Raw genomic sequence first — 27,389 nt, 5'->3', positions numbered from 1 at the left:
CATGGGGGCTGGTGCTTGGAGAACCAACCACTGATTAGGGAGTTGGAACTTTATTTTTTTTTTTTAACTTTTTATTTTGTATTGGAGTATAGCCCATTGGGGTATGGACTATGGGCATCCCAGGTGGCGCTAGTGGTAAAGAACCCTCCTGCCAATGCAGGTAGACATGAGAGACCTGGGTTTGATCTCTGAGTCAGGAAGATCTCCTGGAGAAGGAAATGGCAGCCTACTACAGTATTCTTGCCTGGAGAATCCCATGGACAGAAGAGCCTGGCAGGCTGTAGTCTATGGGGTCACACAGAGTTGGACACAATTGAAGTGACTTAGCATACACACATCAAGGCAGCTGGCAGATTCAGTGTCTGCTGAGAGGTCATAGCCGATTAGCAAACAATGTTTTGATAGTGAAACAGAAAAGGGACTCAGCCACACATATATACATGTATCTGTTCTCCCCCAGGGGAGTTGGAACTTTCTATCTCACTCTCCCAGCTGACCGCTGGGTTAGGAAGAAGGGCTGGAGGTTGAGTTCAGTCATCTGTGACCGGTGATTTAATCAGTCATGCCTATGGAGTGAAGTCTCCGTAAAATCCCAAAAGGATGGAGTTTGGAGAGTTTCTGGATTGGGGAAGATGTGGTGATTCAGGGTGATTCAGGGTCCCTTGGAGAGTACTTGGAAAATCTTTGTTCTTTCTTTTACCTTTCCCTTGACGTCTTTTTCATCTGTTTTCATCTGGCTCTTTCTGAGTTGCATCCTTCTGTAATAAACTGATAATCTAGTAAGCAAAATGTTTCTCTGAGCCTTGTGAACCACTCTAGCAGATTAATTGAATTCAGATTAATTGGAACCTCCAATGGTAGGTTGGAAGCTTGGGTGATAACCTGGACTTGTACCTGGGGTCTAAAGTGGGATCGGGTGGGGTTGGGGGTGGACCAGTCTTGTGGGACTGAACCCTTAACCTGGGGAATCTGGTGGAAATATCTTTGGGTAGATAGTGTCATAATTGAGATGAATTGTAGGATAATTCATCCTACATTGGTGTCTCAAGCTTTGCATGGTGGTATAAGAAACTGCTTCTTCCCACATTGGAATTAGGTGTAGACCCCCCACTTAAATTCTTTCCAGTACAGAATATCAATGTATTCAGTTTAATGTTGGAGCTTGTGGTAGCCAATCTCCAAAGATGGACCAGGTCTCTGAAATCAAAGTCTTTGTGTTATCCTCCACTGCATTGATTCAGGCTCTCCCTGAGCCTGCCTGTAACCAAACAGAAGTGATCAATAGCTGTAGTATGATTGGGGAGTCCTGAGCACCTCTGTGGGAAGTTCAGCTGCCCTGTTGGAAATGGTTCATAAAGAAGGGGATGTTCTAGACTTACATGGAGGTGCCCTGGCAGAGCCCAGGCTCCTGCCACTCCCTCCGAGGCACAGGACATGGGAGTGCAGCCCCATCACCGTCTGACTGTGGTCACAGCTTGCTGCTGATCTCAAGTGAGAGCAGCAATAGAACCACCCTGCTGAGCCCAGTCAACCAATAGTGTGAGGAGAAGTCATAAAAGAATTGCTGTTGTTAGGCACGACATTTTGAGGTAGTTTGTTACACAGCGATAGGTGTGCACGCCTACCTTCAGTCATGTTCGGCTATCTGCGATAGGTATGTATGCACTTCAGTCGTGTTTGGCTATTTGCGATCTCATGGACTGTAGCCCGCCAGGCTCCTCTGTCCATGGGATTCTCCAGGCAAGAATACATTCTCTTCTCCAGCGAATCTTCCCAACCCAGGGATTGAACCTTAGTCTCTGACATCTCTTGCATTGGCAGGCAAGTTCTTTGCCACTGGTGCCACCTGGGAAGCCCTTACACAATGATTGATAATAATCAAACCAGATAGGTTGAGATATTCCCAAGTACAATTTTAGAATTTTTAAATTAAGCCTTGTACATGGGTTGAAATCTCATTTAATTTTTTCAAGCCCTCTCGTTTGCAGAGGGATCAATTTCAGGGTCTTCTTCTTTGCAGTATTTGCAAACAATTGTCAACAAATAACAATTATCACCAAATAACAATTGTCACTGTTTCAAAAACTGGAGGCTTTGGATGTTTTATTTACATAATAGGTTTCTTTTTTTTTTAATTTTAGTTTTGGCTGCACTGGGCTTTCGCTGCTGTGCAAGGACTTTCTCTAGTTGCAGTGAGAGGGGGCTACTCTCTAGTTGTGGTGTACAGTGTTCTTGTTGTCGTGGCTTGTCCTGTTGCAGCACGGGGGATTTAGGGCAGGTGGGCTCAGTAGTTGTGGTACACGGGCTTAACTGCCCCGTGACACATGGGGTCTTCCTATATTAGGGATTGAACCCCTATCCCCTATACTGGCAGGCAGATTCCTAACCACTTTCAGTTTCTAAGTCATGTCCCACCCTTTGTGACCCCATGAATTGCAGCACACCAGGCTCCCCTGACCTTCACTATCTCCCAGAGTTTGCTCAAACTCATGTCTGTTGAATCAGTGGTGCCATCCAACCATCTCATCCTCTGTCCTCCCCTTCTCCTCCTGCCCTCAATCTTTCCCAGCATCAGGGTCTTTTCAAATGAGTCGGCTGTTCGCATCAGGTGGCCAAAGTACCGGAGCTTCAGTTTCACCATCAGTCCTTTCAATGACTATTCAGGGTTGATTTCCTTTAGGATTGACTGATTTGATCTCCTTGCAGTCCACGGGATTCTCAAGAGTCTTCTCCACAGGTTTTTTTAAAGAAGATTTTTCAGCTGATTTAAAAAAAAAATAAAGCCAATATTTCAAAGTCTTATTTATAAAATAGTTCATGACTGACATATGTCAGCTTAGATTGGTTGACAAAATTGTTCTTCCTCTTCAAAGATTCCTATGTTCCTAACATTCAACTGACAATAACCAGTAAAGAGATAGTGCACACTGCCAGGAAGAAGTATTTATTTTTAATTAAACATCAGTTTTCTCACAAAGACCAGGTAGTTCATTTATTCTGTGTATATATAAAATGCTTAAAATTTGACAGCAATAGCTTGCACTTTGATTGTTAGACTGTGGGAACTTATTTGGATGAAATTATAAATTATGTGTCTGTCACAACCAAATCCAAGTGTTTTTCTGCTCCCTCAGTTTCTTAATAAGAACATTGTTTCTATTTTGATGCCATATTCCAACAAAATTTGCATCTGTGGCATCTCTGCAAAATCAAATAATAAAAAAAAAATTGATTTGTTCAGTGTTAACCTGTTTAAATTTATAGTGGTGGTAACATAATGTCAGGTGTTTTACCTTCAACAAAATAGACTTTTACATTTTTTTCTTGAATTTAATTTTAGATTTTTTAAAAAAAATGAGCCAATATTTGAATTAATGTAGCTGATTTTTCTCTTTAAAACACCCATGACTGATGTAAAATGGCATTTTCTAGTTGTTATTAAAATTCTTCTGCTTCTGAAGCGAACAAATTAATGAATACTGCCTTAAACATACACTAGGAATTTGGGATGTAAAAATAAGCACTATATAGAATACTCATTTTATCTAAATGAGAAGTCATGCTTCATAGTTTTATATAACTGTATCTGCTGAGGCTATATTAAATTGCCATCGTTAAGCACAGGCTTCTTAACATAAGTGCTAATATTTTAAGTAGATATGAATGCTTTTAAGCAGATTTGGGTCTTGGAATCAGTGACATTTTTGTAGAGATATTTTGGCATGTGATAAATGTTGAAACCTGTATGCAGGTCAGGAAGCAACAGTTAGAACTGGACATGAAACAACAGACTGGTTCCAAATAGGAAAAGGACTACGTCAAGGCTGTATATTGTCACCCTGCTTATTTAACTTATATGCAGAGTACATCATGAGAAACGCTGGACTGGAGGAAGCACAAGCCGGAATCAAGATTGTTTGGAGAAATATCAGTAACCTCAGATATGCAGATGACACCACCCTTCTGGCAGAAAGTGAAGAACTAAAGAGTCTCTTGATGAAAGTTAAAGAGGAGAGTGAAAAAGCTGGCTTAAAGCTCAACATTCAGAAAACTAAGATCTTGGCATTCGGTCCCATCACTTCATGGCAAATAGATGGGGAAACAGTGGTTGACTATTTTTTTGGGCTCCAAAATCACTGCAGATGGTGACCACAGCCATGAAATTAAAAGGAAAATTATGACCAACCTAGACAGCATATTAAAAAGCGGAGATATTACTTTGTCAACAAAGGTCCGTCTAGTCTATGGTTTTTCCATAGAGGCTATGGTTTTTCTAGTAGTCATGTATGGATGTGATAGGTGGACTATAAAGAAAGCTGAGCACCGCAGAATTGATGCTTTTGAACTGTGGTGTTAGAGAAGACTCTTGAGAGTCCCTTGGACTGCAAGGAGATCCAACCAATCCATCCTAAAGGAGATCAATCCTGTGTGTTCATTCGAAGCTGAAACTCCAATACTTTGGCCATCTGATGAGAAGAGCTGACTCATTTGAAAGGACCCTGATGCTGGGAGAGATTGGGGGCAGGAGGAGAAGGGGACAACAGAAGATGGGATGGTTAGATGGCATCACCGACTCAATAGACATGGGTTTGGGTGGACTCTGGGAGTTGGTGATGGACAGGGAGACCTGGCGTGTTGTGGTTCATGGGGTTGCAAAGAGGGGGACACGACTGAGTGACTGAACTGAACTGAAATGTTGAGAAGCATTTTGTGCAAACTGCAGATCATGAACTTTTCTGAAAATGGAAACTCAGAATTTAATTTTTCAAAAGAATATTTATTTATTTGGCCACTTTGGGTCTTAGATTCGGCACACAGGATCTTTGGTCTTTAGTTGTGGCATATGAAATCTAATTCCCTGATCAGGACTCGAACCCTGGCCCCCTGCATTGAAAGTAGTCTTAGCCACTGTACCACCATGGAAGTTCCTAATTTTTTATTAAACATACTATTTTGAGGTCATTGTGGCTGATTGATTATTGTGGTTTTTTTTTTTTTTGAAAAATAAAAAAGCCTAATTCCGAATGCATAGTTTATGGGAGTTTGATCCTTGGGTCAGGGAGATCCCCTGGAGAAGGAAATGGCAACCCACTCCAGTATTCTTGCCTGGAGAATTCCATGAACACAGCCACCGGGGAAGCCCCATTGATATCATATATGGTTCATATAATAATAAGGTTCTGTCTGGTGACCCGTGGTGCTAAGGTTTTTGGTGACCTTTTCTATGGAAGCAGTAAAAGTGGCATCTGACCTTATCATGTCTGCCTGGCACCTTGTAGTCATATCAGGTTGGTTTTGTGGAAGAGCTCTGTGGCCGAGGATCGGTCATGCAAGTATTGGTGTGATAAAATGCCCCGGAGACATGTTACATGTACTGATGCCTGGGCTCCAGCAGCATCACCCACTGGTTCACCCGCTCAGTCTCCCTCCTTTTCTTCCTAACCTGCACACTGCTATCTGTCAGTACCTCTTAATTCCAAAGAGTTAGGTATATTTTGCTTTTACTGTTCAATAAGTAATGCATGCTCTTTGTAAAAAGTTTTAAGTAAAAAAAAAAAAAATTAAGTATTATGTAACTATAAAGCATGGGAAAGCAAAAATCTTATGTGATTCTACCTCTGAAGACAAACATTGTTATCAATTTGGTCTATATTCTATTATTTTTTTGCATATATACCAAGAGAAATATATCTTATATTTTGGGATATTAGATTAGACCTGCAAATGAAGACTCATTCTAGACCACCTGTTGGAAATGATGAAGCTCCTAGCACAGTCTCTGTCTTATATCTTTACGGTGTAGAAACTGGGCGAGGCTGAGTCTTCTCACTAATATAAACTGAATATTTTCTGAGCTTGACTGGATCAGCTATATATTGACATCCAAGGCTTTTTTAAAAAAAAAAAAAGCTAAACTTTTCCAAGGTTAAGGTTGAAAGACTAGACAGCGATGAAGTTGATACTTCAGTTGTTTGGTGTCTAAGGTAAAAAAATAAATTTACTGTGATGTGGTGGGCTTAGTGATCGCCTATTTCTGTGCTTGGCATTTGTGACTGGTTGCTAGCAAGCTGCAAATTAGAACTGAAGATAAATAGCACAGGGAAAACAGACATCTGGGTGCCTACAATAGGAAGAAGTACTCTGTAATAGATGCTGGGATTAAAAATATACTATGGAAGTGCATCTCAAGAACCGAATGTTTGGGGACAACCACTCAGGCACAAATTTAATGGTACAATTAGGTATAAAAACCCAGAAAGAATGAGAAGTGAAAACATAGGAAATTTAATCTTTCTTACTTTTCCAAATTCGAGAAAGTCTCTGATGAAGTATCACCATGTAGTTTTCTCCATTAGGAGCAAAGATAAAATCAAAATACAATCTAAACCTCCTTTTGTGGCGTTATCATTTGGTATTACACGTTTTAGGAATATTGGGAAGAATTACGGGAACAGCCATGAACATGAGAGGAAACGATGGAAAGGTGAAGTGTCGGTTTTCAGGGAAAATGACGTCTGTCTCCACGGAGACTTAAGTAAGAAAGACAATAATGATTAAAAAAATGTGAAAAGAGTGTTTAAGAACAAATTTATAATTGAAGGAAGGGCCTGAAAGCCCCTGAAATGTCATACTAAGAGGAGCACTGGGATTTTCTTCATGGAAGAGTTTTCTGAAAGGAGTATTATCGCCTTCCAATTATGGCTTTACGCCTGTTCTCCCCAAAGACACATGTGCTTGAAACCCCTCCTGGCCCCCTAAGAGAAACTTCTATGGTCCTGATGAGATTGTGTGCCTTAGAATCACTTCTCCGAGAAAGGAGATGCTAAAGGGTACTCGAATAAAATATTAAAAATTATGAAGGACATAACAAAGGCCAATCAGGCCTTTCTTTTCCCAAGACCCCATAATAGGAGAACAAGGGTTATCTGGTGAAATTAAAGAGTAGCAAATTAAGTGCTAATAAAATGGGATAGTCACTTGTATAATTCATTATCATGGGAGGTCACAGAGGCAAATTCCGTGGCTGGATTAACTGTGGGGCTGGCTGATTTTATGACCACTAAAGATATTTTTAGCAGTGGAGGCTGATATTGTGAGAGAAATGATCCTATTACGTTCTCCCAGAGATGGTTTGTAAGGACCCCTAGCGAGTGGTGTCTGAGACGTGTGAGAGCCAGCCTTGTGGGTTCTGATCGTTGGTGGGAAATTGTAGTAAAAATTAGTTTTTAAGGGGAATGTCCTCAGGTATTGTATTCGTGTTTCAGCCCCAACTTCTCTCGTAGAGATCCAAAAGTCCTTTAATGAGAAGCAACTGGGGTACAAAATTTTGTTACACAAGTTGGGGAATTCCTGAAGACCTTTTATCTTTTGTCCAGCAGAATGACTATAGTTAACAGTGCTGTGTTGTATACTTGAAATGTGCTATGAGAGTAGATCTTAAATGTTCTCAGCATACATGAAAAGGAAAAAAAAATATGGTAAATGTGTGAAGTAATAGGTAATGTTCATTAGCTTGACTGTGGTGATTCTTTCACAGTGTATATGTCTATCAAAACACACACCTTAAATATATGCAGATTTTATTTGTCAAGCTGTGTGTGTGCTCAGTTGCTCAGCTGAGTCTGACTGTTTGTAACCCCATGGACTGTAGCCCTTCAGGCTCCTCTGTCCATGGGATTTCTCAGGTCAGAATACTAGAGTGGGTTGCCATTTCCTCCTGTAGGAGATCTTTCTGACCCAGGGATCGAGCGCTCCTTTCCTGTCTCCTGCGTTGGCAGGCAGATTTTTTAACCACTGAACCTCCAGGGAAGCCCTACAGATAGGAGAGTGCATTTCAAAACAGAAGCAACAGAGATGTCTCTGGGAATTTTGTTTTTGTTTTTGGCTGCGCTGTGTCTTAGTTGTGGCTTCAGGATCTAGTTTCCTGACCAGGGATTGAACTCCCGGCCCTCTACATGGGGAGCATGGAGTCTTAACTACTGGACCATCAGGAAGTCCCTCTCCCAGAATTTTGAGCAGCTTGTTTTTTCTTTTCCCTCACCTGACTTTTTTTTATTTTAATGCGTTAATTTCTAATACACTTTGAGAAATTCTTCTTTGAGGAAAGAATGGGGATATCCTATCAGCATCTAATAGATATTAATCTTATCAGTGAGGGTATATTGATCAAGGATTCCTTTAAGCCCCCGTGTTAATTCATTTATGTGTTTATTAATCGTTCATTCTCCTGGACTGGGCACTCCCAAATGACTCTCTGCTGGCAGAAATGAGGCCCTTGACATGAATAACATGTTTTCCTCCACCATTAGGTATCTGTGTAATGAATCAGTACAGAGTCTCCTAGTTCCAAATGTATTTGATTTTGCACAGAGTAGGACTTTTCATGACTGGGCTTCCTTCAACAAATTTATTTATAGTTGAGCGGAAAAGAAATATAACTTTTTAAAAAAAGTTTTGGGCTTCCCGGGTAGTCCAGTGGTTAAGACTATGCTTCCAATACAGGGGATGTGGGTTTGATCCCTGGTCAGGGATCCAAGATCCCACATGCTATGAGATGCAGCCAAAATAATGAAAAATTTTAAAAAATAAAATTAAGAAAAATAAAAAAGTAAATAAAAGTTTTGATACTGATAAGTCTTTCCTTTTGAGGACTGTGTAAAAAACAAGTGAATGTATTTAATAAAATCTTCAAGTTTTAAACTGTTGTTCTTTTTGCTTCTAGACCTAAGCTGGATCTCCAAAATACAGGTGAATAAACCGGCAGTGCTAAGACGTGCAGAACAAATCCAGGCTCGTAGACCTGTGAAAAAGGAGTGGCAGGTAAGGGCTTTTCTTAAAAACTCTCTCCCTTGGTTTACAGGCGTGATCTCTTCCCTTGAGGCCACAAGACTGAATTTCACTCAAGCTGCATCTCAACTTAAAAGATTGCAGCTGTCCGTGACTTATTTTAATAATTCATATATGATGAAGATGGGTTGGAGAAAGATAACATGTTTATCCAAACAGGTTAAAATCTTATCATTCTTGAGTGGCAAAGCTGCACATGAATTTGAGGCATCTTTATTCATGAGTGAGTTAAATGGCATATTTTCTCAACACACTTATTCAGTTTCTTAGACACACCTTTGGTTGTCTTCTATTTTAATTTTAAAACCATAACACCTAAACCTGGTGGGTCCGTTGTTGGAGGCCCTGAGGTTATGAGAGTTGATCTTCTTTGATCATCTTACTGTATGATTAATTTTCCCAAATTATCTTTCAAAAAGTTGAAAAATGGTGTTTTGTAGAGTACTGGTGGTCAGCATATTCTTCAGTATGTACCAACCAAAGACATGCTATGCATCTCAGTACTGAAAGGAATTCAGAGTTCTTTCCACAAGTGAGGCAAAATATCGTGATTGAATCCTTTAGGGTGATAGGTTGCATTTTGCTCATCCTTAGAAATAATCTGATTGAAAAGATAAAAGGAATTTATTTGAATGAGTTGTGAAATGTGAATATTGTTTTAAAATTGAAATTGGATTAAACTGGAAAAAAAAAAAAGAAAGTAGAGACCCTATTGTATCTCATTCAAGGTCCCAGGGCTGGAGGTCTAATATAAGATGGAAACTTTTGTTCCTGAGTTCTCCCTTATCAGGGTAGAACCTTCCCAGGTTGCTCAATGGTAAAGAACCTACCTGCCAATGCAATGCAAGAGACGTGGGTTCCATCTCTGAGTCAGGAAGATCCTTTGGAGAAGGAAATGGCAACCCACCTCTGAGTCTCCTTGTCGTTGAGATGCGAAAGTCACATGTGGGGAGACTTGTTCTATTAGGAATTTCCATTTGGGTTATCTGTGGAAGAAAAAAGTTTATAAGCTATTTTTTCCCCTTTTATTTTACTCTATGTAACATTAATCTTTTTGGTTAAGCTTGAACACATCAGAATGTATGCCTCAGAACCGCATAGACAGGAGATTTTATTTTATTTTAAAGCAGTTTGTTTTTAAAGATTTTTTTTGATGTGGACCTTTTTTTTTTCTTTTGATCTTTTTTGACCTTGTTCAGTGTTTTTTCTTTTTTTAATGTTTTGATTTTTTGACCCCAAGGCATATGGTATCTTAGCTCCCCTACCAGGGGTTGAATTTGAACCTGTTCTTAGCTTAGAAGGTGAAGTTTTAACCACTAGACTACCAGGGAAGTCCCTAGACATGAGATTTTGGCACCCATATGCACCTAGTGGTTTTTCTACTAACTAACTGAATTGGAGATTAATTATTTTTTTTTAAACCTTGTTTTTACTTTCTTCAAACCAGGCTGCATGGCTCCTGAAGGCTGTTACCTGTATAGATCTTACTACACTTTCAGGTGATGACACAGCTTCCAACATTCAAAGGCTGTGTTATAAAGCCAAGTATCCAATCCGGGAAGACCTCTTAAAAGCTTTAAATATGCATGATAAAGGTAATGTGTACAGTCTGTCTGGTGTTTACCTTTTTTACAGTAGCAATCACTGAATCTAAGAAGACTTAAGATTTGGATGCTGAAATGATAGTAACAATAAAATCTGTGATAGAATTGTAATAATTCTAATAATAATTGAGATTCTTCTCTGAAAAACAGCAGAGAGAGAATCTGAGTCTCATTTTTTAGGTCAGTTCTTTCCCATCATGGATTAAAGTTGCTGCAAGTATTGAGTTTCTTTATTTTCGTTCCAGTTCTTCAGTTTTGGAAATTTTCCGTCTAGTGGCTCAAATACTATGATTCTGATTCCCTAGCCACGTGTGAAAAAGCCAGTCTCATTACTTAATAATCACATCTCATACATAAAGTATTTTCTGTGAGTAAATGAAATGCTTTTGAGAATAAAATACAAATGGGAAATAGTGCCAGCTTGTATATTGGGTTAGATCTTTTGAAAAAAAAGTTATATTCACTCTCTTCATGTAGATGAAAGAAAGGACTTTCTAAAGTTGACTTTCTAAAGTTTAGAACCTCAACGTTTTAGAAATGGAGGAGACTTTGAGAGTTAATGTCCTTGTTTCTAAATGTGAAAACTGAGACCGGGAGGGTGAGAGGACAGTGTGCCTTGGTCCTCATTGGGCTAGTTTTAGGAGCCAGATCTAAACCGTGAAGGGATCTTTCATGGTTCCTAGGTGCCTGTCTCTAATGCGTGCAACTAATGCTGCATTGGCCCAATGCAGGTATATTTTCACAAATAGTTTGTGTTAATAGATAACTTATAGATCTAAACAGCTGCATAGCATTTCAGTTTCAGTTCAGTCACTCAGTCGTGTCCGACTCTTTGTGACCCTATGAACCGCAGCACGCCAGGCCTCCCTGTCCATCACCAACTCCCGGAGTCCACCCAAGCCCATGTCCATTGTGTTGGTGATGCCATCCAACCATCTCATCCTCTGTCGTCCCGTTCTCCTCCTGCCCTCAATCTTTCCCAGTATCAGGGTCTTTTCCAATGAGTCAGCTCTTTGCATCAGGTGGCCAAAGTATTGGAGTTTCAGCTTCAACATCAGTCCTTCGAATGAACACCCAGGACTGATCTCCTTTAGGATGGACTGGTTGGATCTCCTTGCAGTCCAAGGGACTCTCAAGAGTCTTCTCCAACACCACAGTTCAAAAGCATCAATTCTTCAGCTCTCAGCTTTCTTTATAGCCCAACTCTCACATCCATACATGACTATTGGAAAAACCATAGCCTTGACTAGATGGACCTTTGTTGGCAAAGTAATGTCTCTGCTTTTTAATATGCTGTCTAGGTTGGTCATGGCTTTCCTTCCAAGGAGCAAGCGTCTTTCAGTTTCATGGCTGCAATCACCATCTGCAGTGATTTTGAAGCCCAGAAAAATAAAGTCAGCCACTGTTTACACTATTTCCGCATCTATTTCCCAAGAAGTGATGGGACTAGATGCCATGATCTTAGTTTTCTGAATGTTGATTTTTAAGCCAACTTTTTGACTGTCTTCTTTCACTTTCATCAAGAGGCTCTTTAGTTCTTCACTTTCTGCCATAAGGGTGGTGTCATCTGCATATCTAAGGTTATTGATATTTCTCCCAGCAATCTTGATTCCAGTTTGTGCTTCCTCCAACCCAGCATTTCTCATGATGTCCTCTGCATATAAGTTAAATAAGCAGGGTGACAATATACAGCCTTGACGTAGTCCTTTTCCTATTTGGAACCAGTCTGTTGTTCCATGTCCAGTTAAACTGTTTAGTATGTTTCTTTTATGTTGACAATAAAACATCTGCCATTTATAACACTTAAAAGCAGCAACTTTATATGAGTCTTATGCTACCGTTTTATAGTGTCTCTTTGATTTTTTAATTTAAGAGCTTATTCCTCAAACTGGGGGCTCCAGATCCAGATTTTATTATTTTCTGCAAAAGAGAGAATAGGATTAGTGGCATGTCATTTTGCAGTGCAGGCATACCTTGTTTTATTGCACTTGGCAGACCCTGTGTGTTTTACATATTGAAGGTTTGTGCAACCCTGCATTGAGCAACTCTGCTGGCATTGTTTTCCCAACAGCATTTGCTGACTTCTGTCTCTGTCATATTTTGATAATTGTCTCAGTAATGCACACTTTTTCGTTATTGTAATACTCGTTATGGTCATCTGTGATCAGTGATCTTTGATTGTAATTATTTGGCATTATGCTTTTAAAAAGTACATACCTTAACTTTAAGGTATGTACTTTTTAAAGATAATGCTCTTGTACATTTAATATTGACTACAGTATAGGGTAACCATAGCTTTTATATGCACCAGGAAACCAAAAATTTCCTGTCACTCATTTTATTGTGATACTTGCTTTATTTTGGTGATCTGAAACTAAACCTGCACTATCTCCTAGGTCTGCCTGTACTATCTTGCAAGGTTCACTTATAGTTTTCTTCATCTGCTGTCCTGTATGAACCCTGTAAAAACTTAGATTTTGTTATCTACATGAAATAAAACACTTTCATTGAGTCAAAGTCACAAAGTTTACCATTTAGGATATTTTTTCAATAAATGGTACTGTATTAACGCTTAGGAACAATTTATTAAAAATATTTTATTCTCTAAGGATGAGAAAATGATCCGCGTTGTCAAGAACTAGAAGGGAATGTGGAAGTAAAAGCCTTTTAATTTGTTGCAATGTCATAGGAGGATTATTTTTTCTCTGATTTTTATTTCTGCCAATGTTGAAGTATAAATAATAATTAAAAGCATATTGTGCGACTTGAACTTCACATGAAGTAGGCCGTTGTGCCTCCTTTCTCCATAGGCATCACTACCGCTGCCGTTTGCGTTTATCCTGCCCGCGTGTGTGATGCAGTGAAAGCTCTAAAGGCTGCAGGCTGTGACATCCCAGTGGCATCAGGTAACGTCTGTGCTTTCTCTTGTCGCTTTTTCAGTATGTTTCCCTTCAACTCAGACACTTTGGGGTATTATCTACGTAGTTATTTTATTTTATTTATTTTTGACCGTGCTGAATATTCACTGATGCACTTTAACTTTCTCTAGTTGGCCGTGAGCGGGGGCTACTCTCTAGTTGCTTCTCACTGCAGTGGCTTCTCTTGTTGAAGAGCGCAGGCTCCGGGTGTGTGGGTTTCAGTAGTTGTGGTGTGTGGGTTCATTGCCTGAGGCATGTGGGACCTTAGTTCCTACACCAGGGACAAACACGTGTCCCCTGCATTGCGAGGCGGATTCTTAACTGCTGGACCACCAGGGAAGTCCCTGTCTATATGATTTTATGCTTCTGTACTGTGTTCGGTCATTTCCAACTCTTTGCAACCCCATGGACTGTAACCCACCAGCCACTCTGTCCATGGGATTTTCCAGGCAAATATACTGGAATGGATTGCCTTTTCCTTCTCCAGGGGATCTTCCCGACCCAGGGATCTAACCTGCCTCTCCTGCATCTTCTCCATGGGCAGGCAGATTCTTTACCTACTGAGCCACTTGGGAAATCCCATATAGTTTTTTTTTTTTTTCCATATAGTTTTATATTATGATTTTAACCAGTCTTGTCTATTTAATTGATTGTATTTATTCATTCTTTTCATACTTATCAGTTGCCTGTTGAGTAGCAGACATGATATTAATTCCTAAGAGTACAGAGCCATGGGCTTTCCCAATGACTCAGTGGTAAAAGCATCCGCCTGCCAGTGCAGGAGATGCAGGTTTGCCCTTAAAGGAAATTCAGTTGTCAAGGAGGAATCGTCAAGTTAAAAAAAAAAATTATAATATAGGGCATATTATTTTTTTGTAAAATATAATAATAAAACTATGCAGAAGATACAGTTGTAACTCTGAGTGCAGTGTGATTTATTCTGCAGAGGATGGTGATGCTCAGAGGGTAAGGGGCTGCATCAAAGAGATGTAACTGCATTGGCTCTTAAGGATAAGGAGGACTTTAGAGAGTGGATAAGCTAGGGAGTGGGTTTTCCAGGTGGCGCTAGTGGTAAAGGACCTGCCTGCCAATGCAGGAGATATAAGAGAAGCTGGTTCGATCCCTGGGTCAGGAAGATGCCCTGGAGGAGGGCATGGCAACCCACTCCAGTATTCTTGCCTGGAGAATCTCATGGACAGAGGAGCCTGGCGGGCTGTGGTCCATAGGGTCGCAAAGAGTCGGACATGACTGAAGCGACTTAGCACCCATGCAAGCTAAGGAGTGGCATTTCCAGCAGAGGAGCTGGCATGCGTGAAAGTGCAGAAGTGCATTCAGGGAACTGAAATGAGTTTGCAGGTGTTGCTTCCTAAGGTAGGACAAAGGGAGAGCTGGGGAGTTGAAGCTGGAGAGGTAGGTGGGGGCCAGACCGCATGGGGAAACCTTACCAGGCTGTGGTATTTGGGTTTTATTTTGTTGATGGGGAAGGTACCAAGAGAGGTTAAGTAGAGAATGCTGTGATCTACTTCATAATGTAATAAGTTAGGGGATGGTAGTGGATAGATTAAGGGGGATTAAAATGGAATTATACTGATCATAGTCCTTGTGGGAGATAACAAGAGCCACCCCCAAACCTGAATGATAAAAGAGGGTATGTTCAAGAGTTAACTGACTTAAAGATGCAGTAGGAAAACAAGGCATGAGGGAGGGGAAAGTCCTCCTGAACGCTTCCCTGTGTGTGTGTGTTTACAAATGGATAGATAGATATTAAATTAGATTATCCTTTTAAAAGATATTAGAGGGATATCCTGGTGGTTTAAAGAAGGAAGCTGAGAAGATCATTAATTTATTTTGTTAGGGATACATCAAGAGAAACAAAGTATACAGCATTTATATATTAATAGAGCCTATTCATGAAGATTCCTGAAGTATTTGGCAGCTTCACCTTAATCACCTTTCATTTTTCATTCAGTTCAGTTCAGTTGCTCTGTCGTGTCTGACTTTCTGCGACCCCATGGACTGCAGCACGCCAGGCCTCCCTGTCCATCACTAGCTCATGTTGTTTGCTCAGACTCATGTCCATTGAGTCAGTGATGCCATTCAGTCATCTCATCTTCTGTCATTCCCTTCTCCTCCTGCCTTCAATCTTTCCCAGCATCAGGGTCTTTTCCAATGACTCAGTTCTTCACATCAGGTGGCCAGAGTATTGGAGTTTCAGCTTCAGCATCAGTGCTTCCAATGACTATTCAGGACTGATTTCCTTTAGGATGCACTGGTTGTATCTCCTTGCAGTCCAAGGGACTCAAGAGTCTTGTCCTACACCACAGTTCAAAAGCATCAATTCTTCGGTGCTCAGCTTTCTTTATAGTCCAACTCTCACATCCATACATGACCACTGGAAAAGCCATAGCTTTGACTAGATGGACCTTTGTCAGCAAGGCATTACCTCTGCTTTTTAATATTTTTCATTAGGTTCAATCACTTCAGCTTTTCCTTTATGCAACAGGGAAACATGCTTTCCTCTAAGGTAGCAGACCCAAAGAATTTAATAACATCAAAGAAACAGGAAAGGTTACTTTTAAACACAAGAATGAAATCAGTGATGAGCATGTTAAAAATGTTAGTACTTTTTCCAAAAGTGTCATTGTGTTTTTATTTTCCTTCTGATCTATATGGGAGACCTGGGTTCGATCCCTGGGTTGAGAAGACCCCCGGGGAAGGGAAAGGCTACCCACTCCAGTATTCTGGCCTGGAGAATTCCATGGACTGTATAGTCCATAGGGTCTCAAAGAGTTGGACACGACAAGAGTGATTTTCACTTTTGCTTTCATACTTGACCCAGTTCTTCCCAACTCACTGCTTCTCCAGTTTTGTGGACTTATTAGGTGCTTTTCCATCATGCAGTATCTCCCCTTTGTCCTCATCTGCTTGACTGTTCATTTGAAGATGGACAGTGGATGGAACCTGTATTTCCATTTGGTTGCAACAGCTCTAAATATGAATAAGACATAACAGTGATAGTCAACTTGGTCTAGAGTAGGCTCCAGAATTAACTAGTGTCCATCCACAGGGCTACTGCTACTACTTTATGAGTATCACTGTGATGATGACATAACTTCTTAATCACCATTTTCCTAAAGCTCCCCCATTAGCATCTCTGCCAGCAGCTTAATTTCAGATCTTCCAAAAGATATACTACTAGTATTTATCCTAACATCAGTGCTATATGAGATCGCATTCAGTTTCTTCATAGTTCACTTTGCAAGGTATGCATGAAGTTCTAAAGTGTCATTTATACTTTGGTCTGAATGCTGGGTTTTTTTTGGTCTGAAATTCTTTGTTGAGATACTGACCAACTGAAATTTGTTTCCCTCCTTCTCTTCCTTCCTTTCTTCCTTCCTTCTTTCTCTGCTAGTGGCCACTGGCTTTCCAGCTGGACAGACTCATTTGAAAACACGATTAGAAGAGATCAGATTGGCCGTGGAAGATGGAGCTACGGAAATCGATGTGGTGATTAACAGGACCTTGGTGCTGACAGGCCAGTGGAAAGGTAAGTGCACGTGCTTACCCAAGAAGGGACTCAGTTATTCCCTGGTCAGTCAGATGGCGAGGATCTGAAAAGAGGCTGCGTGGTTTGGAAGTCACTGTTCTAGATTACAGGTCACTAGATCAGAGGGTGAATGGAGGAGAAAACACGATTAAGACTACTCATCCTGTCCCTTGTAACTCTGGGTAGTTGCCCACCTGCATGAACTTCTTGGATCCCTTTTAAGGAATCAGTTATTTCCAAGCAGTGAATTATTAACTTTTGTTCTATTCTCTGTTATTTTTTTACTCAGTACAAAAATCACCCCAGGCAAGTATTTTATGCAGAGTTTATTTTAATATGCTGGAGGAAACTTCCCTTTCTTATGTTATATCTTTGTGGATTTTGAGGATGTGGGATTATTGATTAGTTTACGAAGTCTGTTTTTACTCCTGTTCTTGAACATAGCTCCTTTGGATTTTATTATGTATTCACCTTCAAGATTTGTGATTTACTGTCAAGTCAGTTACAGTAAGACATCCCCAGTCTAGTAACAAGCTATTTCCTTTTTTTAAGAAATTGATTTTACTTCTGCCTTAAATATATTTTATATACCTAAGAGATTTTTTCTTTTAAAGATAATAGACTATTTTTTAGAGTGGTTTTAAGTTACAGGAAAATTGAGCAGAAAGTATACAATTCCCAAGAGTCCCTTGGACTGCAAGGAGATCCAACCAGTCCATCCTAAAGGAGATCAGTCCTGGGTGTTCATTGGAAGGACTGATGCCGAAGCTGAAACTCCAATACTTTGGCCACCTCATGTGAAGAGTTGACTTATTGGAAAAGACCCTGATGCTGGGATGGATTGGGGGTAGGAGGAGAAGGGGACGACAGAGGATGAGATGGTTGCATGGCATCACTGACACAGTGGACATGGGCTTGGGTGGATTCTGGGAGTTGATGGACAGGGAGGCCTGGCGTGCTGCAGTTCATGGGGTTGCAAAGAGTCAAACACGACTGAGCGACTGAACTGAACTGAACTGATACCCTCTGTGCACACCCCACTACATACAGTCTCCTGTATCATTAACATCTTATATTATTGCAGTATATATGTTAAAATTGCTGAAGCTGAACTAATAACATTAATACATTACTTAATCAAAGGAGGTAGGATGTGCTCAATCATGTTGACTTTTCTGATTCTGTGGACTGTAGCCTGCCAGGTTTTTCCAGACAAGAATACTAGAGTGGGGATTGCCATTTCCTACTCCACAGAGATTGTTGATAGCTAAAATAAGTACAATTCTGTATTTAGAAAAAAAAATCATTGTAATATGTAGCTTAACTGAAAATTTTTAATGAAATCATAGGATAAAACCAGAATAATGCATTGTCTCTTTAGCTATGTGGATAACAAATAAATGACATATTTTATTCTAATTACAAAGGGTAATTTGTAATTAACCAGTAATAAAGGAAGTAGGTGTTCTACTTAATCTCCTCCCCTACAAATAACCCTTGATAACACTGCAGTGCACAACTTTCAAAGCCATTTCCCCTTCATATACACACATGCAACTCCTACCATTTTGTAAAGTTTAAAATAAATATTTTTGTAAAAAGTGAAAAAGTTAGAATTAAAAATAGGATCATGTTTAATGTATTTTCCCTTAACCTAACTGTTGTACTTACCAATATCTCATAGGTATCTCTAGACTCTATCCATCAATCCATCTAGCTCATCTTCTGTAAATTCTAATTCCATTGTTTATCCATTAAAAACTGCTTTTGGTTAGGCAGCAGCAAAGATTCAGTCAGTGGTTTAAATGCTCAAGGACTTACTCTGTCATGTAATGTCTATGTTCATGCATAGTCACTTAGTCCTGTCTGCCTCTTTTGTGACCTCATGGACTGCAGCCCACCAGGCTCCTCTGTCCATGGGATTCTCCAGGCAAGAATACTGGAGTGGGTTGCTATGCCCTCCTCCAGGGGATCTTCCTGACCCAAGGATCGAACCCATGTCTCCTGCATTGCCAGGCAGATTCTTTACCCCTGAGCCACTTGGGAAGCCCCCTCACGTAAAGTCTAGGTGTATTGTGGTAGTCCCTCAGAGTTCTCAGAGACCTTCTTTTACCTTCGACTTCCAAAGATCATTGCATCTGATCTCAGCCTCGGGACCACTCCATTGTGTACAATGGCTTTTGAAGCTCCAGCCCTTACACTTGTCTCCCAGACGACAGGAAATAGGGACTTGTCCTGTCTCTAGATCTCATACACCATCTTTGCTTACACTTCATGGGCCCAAAGCCAGTTCCATGGTCAGACTTGACTGCCAGTGAAGCTGGAAAATGTTATCATTTGGCTTGGAATATTCACTGTGTTTCCATTCATTCTTTATACGTTAGATGGTACACATTTCTGTGCCTAAGTGGAAAGGAGTGAGGGAAATACTGGTTCAGAAAGAGACCGCACTACATGAGCTAAATAGGATGCAATCTTAAAAAACTTGACAGCAAAAGTTGAGGCAAGGGGACTTCCCTGATGGTCCAGTGTCTAAGACTCTATGTTCCCAAAGCAGGCGGTCCACGTTTGACCCCCGGTCAGGGAACTAGATCCCATAGGCCGTAACTAAGCAATTTCACCACAGCTACGAGGCCATGCGCTCTAGAGTCCTCATGCCTCAACTACAGAATGTAGTGTATTGCAACCAGAGAAGCCCTCGTGTTGCAATGAAGACCCAGTCAAAATAATTAGTTTTTAAAACAGTTGAGGTAAAACAACAATAGCAACATTTAAATAAAAATAAGTATGAAGTAAAAAGGCACAGCAATCTGGACCATGAGCTATGGGGCAGGTTGTCTCAGAGATTTCCGTAGCCTTTGGGGAGCATCACTGTGTTCCAGGAGAATCCAGTCACTAGTACAGCAGTTTTGAGTGAAAGTGAAAGTCACTCAGTCGTGTCTGACTCTTTGCGACTCCATGGACTAGACAGTCCATGGAATTCTCCAGGCCAGAATACTGGAGTGGGTAGCTTTTCCCTTCTCCAGAGGATCTTCCCAACCCAGGGATCAAACTCAGGTCTCCCGCATTGCAGGCGGATTCTTTACCAGCTGAGCTACCCGGGAAGCCCACAGCACTTCTGAGGGGTTTAGGAAAAAATGTCAGCTTGTTCCCATTGTCTGATACTCCCATCTGTACCCACCAACATTTTTAAATCCTTGCCAGGTTTCAATGTTTTATTTTTCAGATTCTTCGTTATTTATATATTTGTCTGTTTTTGGCTCTGCTGGGTAATTGTTGCTTTTTTGTGGCTGTTTCTCTAGTTGCAGTGAGTGGGGGCTACTCTTCCTTGTAGTCACGGGCTTCTCACTGCAGTGACTTCTCGAGTTGTGGAGCGTGGGCTTAATTGCCCTGAGGCAGGTGGGATCTTCCTGGACCAGGGATTGAACCCATGTCCCCTGCATTGTCAGGCGAATTCTTAACCACTGGACTGCCAGGGAAGTCCAGGTTTCAGTTCTTGATAGTGCACAAATATCTTTTTGTGCTTTCGATTTTTGTTCCTTGGCTTGTGGGTCATGTGTGCCTTGGGCATTTACAACCATCCTTAAATGGCTTGTTTTAAGTAGATGTCCCTTATCCCTATATATTAATTCTGCTTGTCTTCTTGTAACAGCTTTCAGTTCAGATTTAAAGCTAGAGTAGGAAAAAAAAAATGAGTAAGCATTATGTGCTAAGTTGCCTCAGTCATCTCTGACTCTTTGCAGCCCCCCAGGCTGTAGCCCCCCAGGCTCCTCTCTCCATGGGATTCCTAGTGTGCTGCCATTTCCTCCTCCAGGGGATCTTCCTGACCCAAGGACTGAACCCACGTCTCTTACATCTCCTGCAAAACTACTAGGTTAGAGCAAATTTAGAAATAAACTCTGTGTCATTTAGTTGGATAAAAAACTGTATGTTCTTTATCTTGTATTAAGTAATTATAGACATAGAAATATAGATTGTGTTATGACTTGTGCTCCTGTCTCTAGAATACTACTAATTGGAAAATCAAATACAATAGGAGATGAGATTTGATGTAATTGGCTTTCCCTTAATGAAGCAGGAATGGTTGTTTTTAAGAACTGATAATTTCCCAATAACAGACATTCATGTAAAATATAATAACATATCTTTGTCCCAGACCATACTTTTCTATTAACTCTTTCTATGGTGTTAATAACCTCTTGACCCCAAACAAATTGAAAAGGACCATTGAATACTAGAAATTTAATTCTAACTAGAAGCCTGCAAATGTCTTGGGCCCTTTTTCACTGCAATATTTTGTCTTAATTTCAGTTCTGAATTTGATTACGTACTGTGTTTTTCAGTGTCATGTTTTAATATTAGCTGTTTTCTAAAATATGAACCTATCATCGATTTCTTGGAATTTGCTGATGGAGGTGTCTATGAGACTGTTAGACATTCCAATCTAGGTCCCTCTTCTGTTTGCACTAAGGTGTGGAGGATACGGGTTAAAGCACAAGAGAAAGAATCCCATTTTTAAAACCTGGTCATTCAGAGTGTATCTTTACCATTTCTCATGGTCACAGGGGTTCACAGTTGAGGATCTGAACTCAGAGGGGAGATATGAGAAGGATTTGCTATTCCTCTGCTTGGATTCACTTTGGTGTTCATTTAAAGTCTACTTCCTCAGGACTTCCCCAGTGGTGCAGTAGTTAAGACTTCAACTTCCAGTGCAGGGGGTATGGGTTCATTCCCTGGCCAGGGAGTTAAAATCCCACATGCATCCTGGCCAAAAAACCAAAACATAAAACAGAAGCAATATTGTAACAAATTCAATACAGATTTGAAAAAATGACTCAAGTCAGAAAAATAGATAAAATCTACTTCCTCAAACTTTTAACTTTTCCACCCACCTTGCATGCATGGTAAGTCACTTTAGTCGTTTCCAACTCTGTGTGACCCTATGGGCTATAGTCCACCAGGCTTCATCTATCCATGGGATTCTCCAGTCAAGAATACTGGAGTGGGGTGCCATTTCCTTCTCCAGGAGACCTTCCCAACTCAGTGATCGAACCCACGTCTCTTACATCTTCTGCCTTGGCAGGTGGGTTCTTTACCTCTAGTGCCACCTGGGAAGCCCTCCACCACCTTGAGGCTCCTTAAGTCTTGGCAAATGACCTTCTTACTACTTCTCAGAGAAAATACATCTGTTAGGCAGGAACTTCCTCAAAGTCCTCTGCTCCCCTTTTCCTTCTCCTCTTCCTCCTCCTGTGTTCACTTCCCCAGCTGCTCTGAGACTCTCACCTCCTCTCATAGTTTCATGACCTTAGTCCTTTTATGTGCCATTTTTTTCTCCCGTGGCCTCCGCCAATGTCTACTCTTTCCTCCCATCAGCATCCCAGCAGACATCCAAACGTTCCTACATTAAAAGAAAAGCCCACTGGCTCTATTCCTGCTCATCCCCAGCTTGGTCTCCCTTGCTGTTCTCCCTTTCATGGCTGAAATTCTTAAACTAGTCATGTTTACTTGTTCCCTTGAATTTGTTTTTTCCAAGACACCAGTGGCCTCTTATCTTGCTGTGCCTGGGGATACTCTTCGGTCATTTATTTCTGTGGCCCAGAAAGAGTTGACACAAGGGACAGTTTCTTCCTGGAAACACTGTCTTCTCACGGCTTTGCAGATCCCTCGATCTTCAGGTTTTCCTTTGTGTTTCTGATGCCTCCTATGTCTTGTTGCAGCTCCTCCACCTCCCCTGTCTTCACTGAAGTGTCGATCCTCGGGCTGTCCCAGCAGACTCTCAGCGTCTCAGGCCCTGCACACTGTTTTTTTGGAAACCTCCTGTCTACACTGATTTATGCCGTTACCTGTGCTGAGGACTAAATCTCCACAGTGGGCGACCTGAGTCTGTCTGACTTGGGAACCCTACATTCCATTTCCCCACTAAAATTATTCCCCATGAAATGATGCTTTTCATTGATTAGTTTCATATAAGCAAACATTCAAAGTCAGTGAATCTGGGCTTCCCTGGTGGCTCAGTGGTAAAGAATCCATCTGCCAATGCAGGCGACATGGGTTTGATCCCTGATCTGGGAAGATTCTATGCCTTGGAGCAACTAAGCGCATGGGCTACAACTACTGAGCCTGCGTGCCCCAGAACCCATGCTTCGTAACAGGACAAGCCACCACAATGGGAAGCCCTCTCATTGCATCTAGAGTAGCCCCTGCTTGCCATGACTAGAGAAAAGCCAGTGTACCGACTAAGACCCAGCACACCCTAAAAAAAATCAGTGAATCTTCACTATAGCAGAGAATCCAGCCATTTTAGAAATCCATTAAAAATATTTTCATTTCTCCGACTTCATTTACTTGTTCTATTAAATACAGCTTATTTTTATTTAGGTCATTTATAATGGTTGTATCAGTGATTACAGGCACCTCATTTGATTTGGTTTGCTCCAATATTACACTTCACAGATTTTTACAGACTGAAAGTTTGGGGCAACCTTGAGTTGAACAAGTCTGTAGGCACTGTTTTCCCAACAGCATTAATTTGCTTCATGTCTCTGGGTGACATTTTGGAAATTCTTACATTATTTCAAACTTTTTCATTGTTATTATTATTATATGATGGTGATCTATGATCAGTAGTCTTTGATGTCACTATCATACAAGGATTGTGACTTGCTGAAGGCTCAGATGACAGTTAGCATTTTATAGCAGTAAAATATTTCTTACTTTAAGGTATGTACACTGTTTTGTTTAGAGATAATGCTACTGTACACCTAATACATTACAGTATAGCATAAGTATAACTTTGCATGCACTGGGAAGCCAAAAATTTCACGTGACTCATTTTATTCCATTACTTGGTTTATTGCGGTGATGTGAAACTGAACCAAAGTATCACTGAGGTCAGCCTGTGTATTATTCTGGAACACAGTGAGGCTCTCAGGGGCTGAAGTCTGGGAGATGACTTGCCCCATAGCTGATGGTCCCATAGATGATGGCTCCATAGCTAATGGTCCAGGCTGCTGTGCTTTTTTTTAGAGTTCAAATAAATTTTTGTTGAAACATCTTTGTTATTGTCGTTGTGCCTGGTCCTTTGCTCTTAGGCTTTTTACTGTCAGCTCATTTCACTGTCCTTTCCTCACTCCTTTCCATCTGGGCAGAGAAATGGACACCATCTAACTTGTTGCTCGGGAAGTAGTTCTGACTGGGTAGGATGTGGAATGTCTTGGTGGTTCTCAGACATTCTCAGATTATTTGCCTCAGACCCCTGCCTCACAGAATCCAGGACATCCCCCCGATTATGTGTACTGTCAGAATTGGGGGCTGGATTTAGGGAGGAGCAGGGTCTACACTGAAAGTCACTCCAGATCATTTGGATTCCCCATCCCCACCAGCCATCCCATATATTCCTAAGGAGAAGCACTAACTTGGAACATCTTTTTTTGTTTTTAAAACACACTTCTAGTTCTTGATTCTACATAGTTTAGGCATGCGTGCTCAGTTGTGTCCAACTCTTTGCGACCCTATGGACTGTAGCCTTCCAGGATCCTCTGTCCATGGGATTTCTCCAGGCAAGAATACTGGAGTGGGTTGCCATTTCCTCCTCCAGGGGGTCTGCCTGCATCTCTTGCATCTCCTGCATTGGCAGGTGCGTTCTTTACCACTGGTACCACTTGGGAATTAGGTGCCACATAATTGAAGCATTCTTGAATTTGCATATTCATTAATTAATACAAATCATATTTCCCATGTGTTTGTTGTTTATTGAGCCTGGTTCTTCAGTTGGCTGTCAACAGGAGGCTTAAGGAACAGTGTTACTCTGTTGAGTTTAGCCAGAAAGACATCTACTTCTGTGCTCTTAGGAGGCAAGTTCTCTCCCTGGGAAGACTGTACCTTAGGTGAAGAGAGTAGTCATCCTGTGCTGGACCCAGAGAGAGATGGGGTCAGCTGGCCAGATGAGCCAACCATCACTGGAGTCACAGTCAGACCCAGAAAGTACCCAGGATAAATATACTGTGGAGTAAGAAGCGTGGGGGTGCTTCCCAGGTGGCGCTAGTGGTAAAGAACCCACCTGCCATTGCAGCAGATATGAGAGATAAGAAGTTTGATCCCTGAGTTGGGCAGACTCCCTGGAGGGAGGCACGGCAACCACTCAGTAGGGTTGCCTGGAGATTCCCATGGACAGAGGAGTGATTCATAGCATCGCAAAGAGTCGGACACAACTCACGTGACTTAGCATGCACGCAAGCAAGAAGGTGGGGGATTGCTCTAGGAGACCGGAAATCTTTGGGTCTTTGCAAAGTCTTTGCATTAAACAAACCCTGGTTGGAATCCTGGTGCTATTGTTAGTATCTGTTTGCTCTTAGATAAGTCACTTAGCCTCTCTCTACCTTCTGTTCCTTTTCTGTAAAACAGGCATAGTGGCATCTGCTTCATGGGCTTATATTAGTAATAGGGATTAAATTAGATGATGTCCACAAATTGGTCATCCTTTTGCTTGGCCCAGATGAATCTCTCCATGCCCACTGTGGTTTCCTGTCTCTCCCCCTCCTCTTGATGAAGGTAGTGTGTTGCCAAGGGAAGTAACGACATAGCAGAGGCATTGAGTTGATGAAGAAGAATTCTAAAGACGTAGGTTTTAGTATTTATCATTTAGCTAATTTACACCTGGTCTGTGAGCACTTCTCTTCTGTCTATCTCCCTCCGTTTAAAAAAGCTACCAGGGACTTCCCTGGTGGTCCAGTGGTTAAGACTGTGCTTCCAAGTTTCCAGTACAGGGGATGCTAGTTCGATCCCTGGTTGGGGAGCTAAGATCCCACATGGTGTGCAATGTGGCCAAAAAATAAAATAATAAGTTACTAGTGAGGGGGGTAAGACATAAGGATTTTCTATGGACATTTCCAGCTATAATGGCCTGTGATTTTGTATTTGGTGGTGTTCCTTGTCTGTGTGTATTATTCCCATGATAAGTCCTTGTAATATGGTATTTTTTAATGATGATATTGAGGTTGACACCTCAGTTGCATTCCTTAAACAGTTCTTTGAAGAAAGAATTCACCAGAAGAGGTTCATCACATCATAAATCTTATTGAGCAGGTTTTGAAAGTTAAATGCATTCCATACTCTGTAAATATACAGAGGTTTTTAATTTTTTAAAACTTTTTTATGACCACTCTCTGCTGCATATATTTACCTAATGTATTACCAGTGACATGGAAAGACTTATCAGATTCAAGCATCTTCCAGGACCTAGAGCTGGTGTTACTAGTTTTTGGAAACCCATTCCACACAGAAGCACGAGCAGGTGCTGGGGGTTTAGCCACTAAGTCGTATCCGACTCTTGAGACCCCATGGACTATTGCCCGCCAGGCTTCTCTGGCCATGGGATTCCCCAGGCGTGAGTACTGGAGGGGATTGCCATTTCCTTCTCCAGGAGATCTTCCTGGCCCAGGGGAAGAACCAGCATCTCCTGTATTGCAGGCAGTCTCCAGGGGCCCCCTGTGACTCCAAAGGTAGCTGCGTCTGGGGCATTTTCCCAGCATCATGTGTTCATAATCACATCTGGGATTATCATTTGTCTTCTGTATCCACAGCCTCACTTACCTTTGACCCTGTTCAGCCCCATTTTTTGGCAGTTGTTTTATTATTTTTTTCTTTTACTAGTTTATTTATTCAGCTGTGTTGTCTTCGTGGCAGTACATGGGATCTTTGTTGAGGTGCACAGTCTGTCTAGTTATGGCGTGTGGACTTAGTTGCCCCAAACCATGGGGCAACTAAGTCTTAATCTTAGTTCCCCAGCCAGGAATCATACCCTCATCCCTTACATTGCAAGGCAGATTCTTAACCACTGGCCCACCAGGGATGTCCCTACCCTGTTCGGTTCATCAGCTCTCCTAAACTTGGTTTGTGGAGTCCATGCCTCGAGACTCTCAGGAGCTTTAGGATGGTACAATTTATTTTTCTTATTTGCTTAGTTTTGCAAAAGAAGTGTGGTAGAAAGAACATCTCCTGAAAGAAGTTAGGGTTTTTCTTTGTTTTGTAGAGCTGTTAATCATAATATCTTATGAGAAAAACAATCTCTAAATCTCTAGACACTTTTTTTGGCGAGGAATCACATAATCTATAACCTGGGCTTTCTGTTTTGAGGGTTGTTTATAACAGAAACCCTCTGGAGATACTTACGACTGCTGTATGCTTTTATGGTTTTTGTTTTTATGCTATGATTCTTCAAAACTTCAAATACTATTGACAAAAATGTGTGTGTTTTATCTCTTGTAGGTTGTTATTTTACTACCTAGTATTTTAGGTTCATCTCTGTTTTAGTCTTTCAAGATTAATTAGTTGCCTTAGTGGATGAAAACTGTTCTTGAACATTTTGTGACTTTCTTAGATTAGAAGGTTGCCGTGTAATTTTTTATTAAGTGTTTTACTGTACATATAATTATCTTAAGAGTGATTTTCAGGCCACTCTTGCACAGTGTTGAA

General features: G+C 41.0%; 1 protein-coding gene across 1 annotated transcript in view; it reads left to right on the top strand.

Annotated features, from left to right (window-relative positions):
* Positions 1–27,389, top strand: part of DERA (deoxyribose-phosphate aldolase) — a 111,687-nt gene that overhangs the window by 27,435 nt on the left and 56,863 nt on the right. Inside the window, exons 2-5 of the mRNA XM_065922035.1 lie at positions 8,723–8,820; positions 10,295–10,442; positions 13,262–13,357; positions 16,782–16,916. Coding sequence (XP_065778107.1) covers positions 8,723–8,820; positions 10,295–10,442; positions 13,262–13,357; positions 16,782–16,916 — 477 coding nt within the window. The remainder of the gene's footprint in view (positions 1–8,722; positions 8,821–10,294; positions 10,443–13,261; positions 13,358–16,781; positions 16,917–27,389) is intronic.

Source organism: Muntiacus reevesi, chromosome 1 (assembly GCF_963930625.1).
Source record: "Muntiacus reevesi chromosome 1, mMunRee1.1, whole genome shotgun sequence".
NCBI lineage: Eukaryota > Metazoa > Chordata > Mammalia > Artiodactyla > Cervidae > Muntiacus > Muntiacus reevesi.
The sequence above is the reverse complement of the archived record's forward strand: the minus strand, read 5'-3'. Positions and strand labels throughout refer to the sequence as shown.